A 7,287-nucleotide genomic window follows, 5' to 3' on the forward strand; every position below is an offset into this window, starting at 1 on the left:
GTGAAATGGCTTCTCACTGTTCTCAGGTCAAATATGTATATTTGATTAAAAATGCGATTAATTAATTACAAAGCCTCTAATTAATTAGATTAATTTTTTTAATCGAGTCCCGGCTCTAGTCTGTATACTTGTTTGTTGTCTGTTTGTGGTTGATTTGCATTGTTGTTGTTGTTGTCATGATGAATTGTGTCTTTGTTGACGTTGTTGTGTCTCTCTGTGGATTGAGGGCTCTGCCTCTCAGGGTGTCTCTGCTCAACATGACGCTGTGTTTCAGGGCGGCTATGCCGGGAACGCTGTGGGCTTCAAGCTGTCGTCTCTGCTCTCGCTGGCCGACACCAAGGCCAACAAGCCGGGCATGAACCTGCTGCACTTCGTGGCTCTGGTGTGTGTGTGTGTGTGTGTGTGTGTGTGTGTGTGTGTGTGTGTGTGTGTGTGTGTGTGTGTGTGTGTGTGTGTGTGTGTGTGTGTGTGTGTGTGTGTGTGTGTGTGTGTGTGTGTGTGTGTGTGCGTGTGTGCATCTGCGTGTGTGTGTGTATTAGGGATGCACGATATTGTTTTTTTGAAACCGATATCGATAACTTCCTGCTTCTCAAGACCGATAACCGATAATTAAAACATTTTTTACGCCACTAATTATTTTAACGCGATTAACGCAGGTGTATTTTTTTTCCTCGGCCGCCCCGTAGTTTCAGAGCGCATCGAGTTTAAAATACCATCTGCTGACAGCCCCGCTCCTGCCGCCCGCTTGTGGCAGACCACACTTCCACGCTCACCGGCAGGCACCGACTGGCCATCGGGAGGACCGGGAGGGGGGGTGTGTGTGTGTGTGTGTGTCCCGAGCGAGCGAGAGAGAGACCTTACGTGCATTGTTGTTGTTGTTAGCATCTGGTGCTAGCTAGCTGCGCTAAAGGATATAAGGAGCTGTTTAAATGAAAACAGAGGAGCGACATTTCGCCACAACTGCGCCGAGCACTTGACTTGATGCAGGAAGCAGACAGCGGGACGTTGGAGGAGAAGTGAGCACACTCAGCAACATGAATGCAGCGTCCAGGCAGCTCCGGTTCGAGCATATGCCTTGAGTTGCACAAAGCTCCAACGCGCACACACACATACGTCACACACACACACACTTTGTATTGTATTATTGTCTTCGTACGCTTTTAACACACCATCGTAGCGATGGCGATGTTTCAGGTGACTGATCAGGTTCGAAGTATTAGGGAGCGCTGGATTTGTGAAGAACTCCCCTCTTCCTAAACCACTAACACCACAGTACTGGCAAAACGGGAGGAGCCGAGAGAAAAACAAGCGCCCCTCATCCCAATCCACCCACACCGCAGTATTTTTTTTTTTTTTACCCAACAAATATATTGTATATTATCGGGGCTATTAATACTGGTATCGGGTTTATCGGGATGACGTCATAATTCCTAATATCGGGCCGATAATTATCGTGCATCCCTAGTGTGTCTGCGTATGTGTGCGTGCGTGTCTGTGTTAACTTTCTCTGTGTGTGTGTGTGTGTGTGTGTGTGTGTGTGTGTGTGTGTGTGTGTGTGTGTGTGTGTGTGTGTGTGTGTTATTAAATGTCCTTCTCCCTCAGGAGGCTCAGAAGAAAGACACGATGCTGCTGGAGTTTCCTCAGAAGTTGCGTCACGTCCCGCCTGCAGCCAGGTACTGCTCACAGCTGCATTCTGCTTAAAGACTACATTACCCATCAGCCCCGGCAGCTTCTTTCTCCATCTCTCAATCTAATATTTTTTATGCTATTTTATTATTATTTAATTAGAGTAATGCCCTATTTTCATACGAGCGTATTTGTTATTCTACACCAAGTGTATTTATATACTAAATATTGGGTTTTTTTATACTATTTTATTATTTGAATACCCGATAACTTTTTTACTAATAACTTTTTATTTTTACAACATTTTTATTTTAAAAATCATTATTTATTTTTTTCTAATTTATTTTTGATTTTTAAAAACATTTCTTATTTTCTAGTTATTTGTTCTTTTAACTGCAATATTTGCTATTTTTCACACTAATTATTCGTCATATTTTGTCTGAATTCTTTGTTATTATTTGTGTTGTTGTTATTATTTACTAACTGATATTCCCCGCAGGATCTCGTTGGAGACGCTGGACGCCGAGCTGCAGTTTCAGACGTCTCGAACTCGATCAGTGGAGGAAAACATCGAGAGAGACACACACCTTCTGAAGCAGCTAGGCAGCTTCCTGCAGGTAACACACACACACACAGACAGACACACACACAGATACCCCCACACACACACACACACATATATATGTAGTCAGTTAATACAACTTTAACCATATATAATGCATAAATAAAAATGTGTGCGTGCGTGTGCGTGCGCGTGTGTCCCTGCGTGTGTGTGTGTGTGTGTCTCTGCATGTGTGTGTGTGTGTGTTTGTTTGTGTGTGTGTGTACGTGTGTGTGTGTGTGTGTGTGTCTGTGTGTGTGTGTGTGTGTGTGTGTGTGTGTGTGTGTGTGTGTGTGTGTGTGTGTGTGTGTGTGTGTGTGTGTGTGTGTGTGTCTCTGTGCGCGTGTGTGTGTGTGTGTGTGTGTTTCTGCGTGTGTGTGTGTGTGTGTCTCTGTGTGTGCGTGTGTGTGCGTGTGTTTGCGCGTGTGTGTGTGTGTGTGTGTGTGTGTGTGTGTGTGTGTGTGTGTGTGTGTGTGTGTGTGTGTGTGTGTGTGTGTGTGCGTGCGTGTGTGTGTGTGCATGTGTGTCTCTGTGTGTGTGTGTGTGTGTGTGTGTGTGTGTGTGTCTCTGTGTGTGTGTGTGTGTGTGTGTGTGTGTGTGTGTGTGTGTGTGTGTGTGTGTGTGTGTGTGTGTGTGTGTAGTCCTCCTCCTCCTCTCTCTCCTCTCTCCAGGCCACTCGTCAGCAGCTGAAACAGGAAGGCTCTGATTTGCTGGATTTCTTCTGTGAAGACAGAGAGACGTTCCGATTGGACGACTGCTTCAACATCTTCAACTCCTTCTGCTGCCGCTTCACTCAGGCTGCCAAGGTACGTACAATGTTGAGGTACTTGTACTTTACGTGAGTATTTCCTTGTTGTGCTACTGTGTACTTCTACTCCACTACAATTCAGAGGTACATGGTGTACTTCTACTCCACTACATGTATTAATACCTTTAGTTACTTCTCAGATGAATGATGTGAAATATAATCAAGTGTTGAATCAGACTTTAGTTCCACCTGGAGTGAATCCACCAGCTACCCTGCAGTCTACAAAGTACTTCAGACTAGCTGCACCTTCACCAGCTACCCTGCAGTCTACAAAGTACTTCAGACTAGCTGCACCTTCACCAGCTACCCTGCAGTCTACAAAGTACTTCAGACTAGCTGCACCTTCACCAGCTACCCTGCAGTCTACAAAGTACTTCAGACTAGCTGCACCTTCACCAGCTACCCTGCAGTCTACAAAGTACTTCAGACTAGCTGCACCTTCACCAGCTACCCTGCAGTCTACAAAGTACTTCAGACTAGCTGCACCTTCACCAGCTACCCTGCAGTCTACAAAGTACTTCAGACTAGCTGCACCTCCACCAGCTACCCTGCAGTCTACAAAGTACTTCAGACTAGCTGCACCTTCACCAGCTACCCTGCAGTCTACAAAGTACTTCAGACTAGCTGCACCTTCACCAGCTACCCTGCAGTCTACAAAGTACTTCAGACTAGCTGCACCTTCACCAGCTACCCTGCAGTCTACAAAGTACTTCAGACTAGCTGCACCTTCACCAGCTACCCTGCAGTCTACAAAGTACTTCAGACTAGCTGCACCTTCACCAGCTACCCTGCAGTCTACAAAGTACTTCAGACTAGCTGCACCTCCACCAGCTACCCTGCAGTCTACAAAGTACTTCAGACTAGCTGCACCTTCACCAGCTACCCTGCAGTCTACAAAGTACTTCAGACTAGCTGCACCTTCACCAGCTACCCTGCAGTCTACAAAGTACTTCAGACTAGCTGCACCTTCACCAGCTACCCTGCAGTCTACAAAGTACTTCAGACTAGCTGCACCTTCACCAGCTACCCTGCAGTCTACAAAGTACTTCAGACTAGCTGCACCTTCACCAGCTACCCTGCAGTCTACAAAGTACTTCAGACTAGCTGCACCTTCACCAGCTACCCTGCAGTCTACAAAGTACTTCAGACTAGCTGCACCTCCACCAGCTACCCTGCAGTCTACAAAGTACTTCAGACTAGCTGCACCTTCACCAGCTACCCTGCAGTCTACAAAGTACTTCAGACTAGCTGCACCTTCACCAGCTACCCTGCAGTCTACAAAGTACTTCAGACTAGCTGCACCTTCACCAGCTACCCTGCAGTCTACAAAGTACTTCAGACTAGCTGCACCTTCACCAGCTACCCTGCAGTCTACAAAGTACTTCAGACTAGCTGCACCTTCACCAGCTACCCTGCAGTCTACAAAGTACTTCAGACTAGCGGCACCTCCACCAGCTACCCTGCAGTCTACAAAGTACTTCAGACTAGCTGCACCTTCACCAGCTACCCTGCAGTCTACAAAGTACTTCAGACTAGCTGCACCTTCACCAGCTACCCTGCAGTCTACAAAGTACTTCAGACTAGCTGCACCTTCACCAGCTACCCTGCAGTCTACAAAGTACTTCAGACTAGCTGCACCTTCACCAGCTACCCTGCAGTCTACAAAGTACTTCAGACTAGCTGCACCTTCACCAGCTACCCTGCAGTCTACAAAGTACTTCAGACTAGCTGCACCTCCACCAGCTACCCTGCAGTCTACAAAGTACTTCAGACTAGCTGCTCCTTCACCAGCTTTGAGAACACTTTAAAGATCAATCATTATAAAACACATATATATTATTCTGAAATGGACCAATCTGCACAACGACTACTTTCACTGTCTTTCACTATATTTAGATGAGAATACTTTCTACTTTCACTTGAGGAACATTTTGAATGAGGACTTTCACTGTATCAGAGTATTCCTACACTCTGGTACTTTTACTTTTACTAAGTACAAGATCTGAGTACTTCTACTTTTACTGAAGTACAAGATCTGAGTACTTCTACTTTTACTCAAGTAAAATACCTGAGTACTTCTACTTTTACTACAAGATCTGAGTACTTCTACTTTTACTCAAGTACAAGATCTTGAGTACTTTTACTTTTACCGAAGTAAAATACCTGAGTACTTCTACTTTTACTACAAGATCTGAGTACTTCTACTTTTACTACAAGATCTGAGTACTTCTACTTTTACTCAAGTACAAGATCTGAGTACTTCTACTTTTGCTAAAATACAAGACCTAAGTACTTCTACTTTTACTCAAGTACAAGACCTGAGTACTTTTATTCAAGTACAAGATCTGAGTACTTCTGCTTTTACTCAAGTACAAGACCTGAGTACTTTTATTCAAGTACAAGATCTGAGTACTTCTGCTTTTACTCAAGTACAAGACCTGAGTATTTTTACTCAAGTACAAGACCTGAGTACTTCTACTTTTACTCAAGTACAAGACCTGAGTACTTCTACTTTTACTCAAGTACAAGACCTGAGTACTTTTATTCAAGTACAAGATCTGAGTACTTCTGCTTTTACTCAAGTACAAGACCTGAGTATTTTTACTCAAGTACAAGACCTGAGTACTTCTGCTTTTACTCAAATACAAGATCTGAGTACTTCTACGTTTACTCAAGTACAAGATCTGAGTACTTCTACTTTTACTCAAGTACAAGACCTGAGTATTATTACTCAAGTACAAGATCTGAGTACTTCTACTTTTACTCAAGTACAAGACCTGAGTATTTTTACTCAAGTACAAGACCTGAGTACTTCTACTTTTACTCAAGTACAAGACCTGAGTACTTCTACTTTTACTCAAGTACAAGACCTGAGTACTTCTACTTTTACTCAAGTACAAGACCTGAGTACTTCTCCCACCTCTGCCATAGGAACCAAACAACAAATCAAATCAGTCCATAATAAACCTCATCCTGAATGTAAACACTTCTCTGCGCTCTGCTGCCCCCTGGCGGCCAAACAGAGAGGGGTTCATAAAGTGAAATCTCTTTGTCTTTAAAGGAGAACGCAGAGCGGGAATCGAAGGAGGCGTCGCGGCGTCGGCGTCTTCAGGACCTGGAGGAGCAGAAGAGACACTCCTGGGCCGGGGGGGAGGAGGTGGGAGAGCCCTTTCTATCAACTAGATATACTACAAGTCATTGGAAATGGCCCTATTTTCTTATTTAAGACCATTTTGGTAGTTTTTGTTATGTTTACCAATTCAAATGTTCATTTCTGTTTCAGGTCGGTGGAGCGTTCGGGTTGCGCTGCAGCAGCGAGACGGACATGTCCTCCGCCGTGTCGCGCCACGACGACGCCGGGCTGCTATTGGACCTCCTGACCCTGAGGTCCCGCCCCCGCTCGCCCCTCAACCACTCCCACAATGCTTTGGGGCGTTCGGGAAGCTTACGACGCTCCAGAAACTCTCCGTCCAGTTCGCCTTTTCTCACTGCGGACCGTGAGCTTAGCACGTTACTCGGGATGACCAATGAACGCAAAGAGGCAGCTTTTCCACCAGTTTTCCCCGAAATTAGAAGTCCCGGATTCTCCCTTAAGACATCCAACTTCCCCCAAAACCAGCAGCCTCAAGCGGGGAAACCGCAACCCGCCTCCTCGCCTCCGAAAAGTGCACAAAACGCCAACTATACAACCGCCAATTACCTCAGCTTTGATGCTACCCAGACTCGAGTAAACAAAGTCGAATCTACCTCCGATCCGAACCAGCAATCCGACCACAACAACAACGGCAAACATCGACAAGTCCTCGAGGCGCATTCAGAGTTCCGTGGTGGTTTTGAAGGGGAACTTGCAAAGAACGAACTGGATTTTCCTGATCACAGCGTCGAGAAGTTTGAACGCTCTTTGGCAAACATGGCTGTTGTTTTAGAGAAATGCAAATTGGTGGCTGAACTGAGAGTGTTCGACACGGGGACCCAGATCAACACGAGTGGCGTCCAGGATGATGTGATCGCAGACCAGAAGAACTCCCAGAAACTGGAACATTCTTCGTTACAAAGAGAGGAAGAGGAGGGTCGAGAGGATACGGTGGTGGTTTGGTGCGTGACGGGTGTTTGTGAGGCGGCCGATGAACCAACCAACGCTGAAAACGCACAAACGGATCAATCTAGAAGCGACAAACAACCTTCTTCTTACCCAGCCAATCGAACGCCTTCTGAAGCTCAGTCGGCCAACGAGAAGCCAGTGCCTAAACCC

The 7,287-nt window shown here is 45.7% G+C and overlaps 1 protein-coding gene across 1 annotated transcript; it reads left to right on the top strand.

Annotated features, from left to right (window-relative positions):
* Positions 1–466: 466 nt before the first annotated feature.
* LOC117440697 (FH2 domain-containing protein 1-like) lies at positions 467–7,284 on the top strand (the record flags this gene model as incomplete). Its single annotated transcript, XM_071202081.1, has 6 exons — positions 467–1,016; positions 1,603–1,673; positions 2,126–2,243; positions 2,869–3,033; positions 6,097–6,192; positions 6,319–7,284. Coding segments are annotated over exons 2-6 (1,395 nt in total), but the record flags the coding sequence as incomplete, so codon positions are not given.
* Positions 7,285–7,287: the final 3 nt, after the last annotated feature.

This window comes from Pseudochaenichthys georgianus, unplaced genomic scaffold (genome assembly GCF_902827115.2).
Source record: "Pseudochaenichthys georgianus unplaced genomic scaffold, fPseGeo1.2 scaffold_1136_arrow_ctg1, whole genome shotgun sequence".
NCBI lineage: Eukaryota > Metazoa > Chordata > Actinopteri > Perciformes > Channichthyidae > Pseudochaenichthys > Pseudochaenichthys georgianus.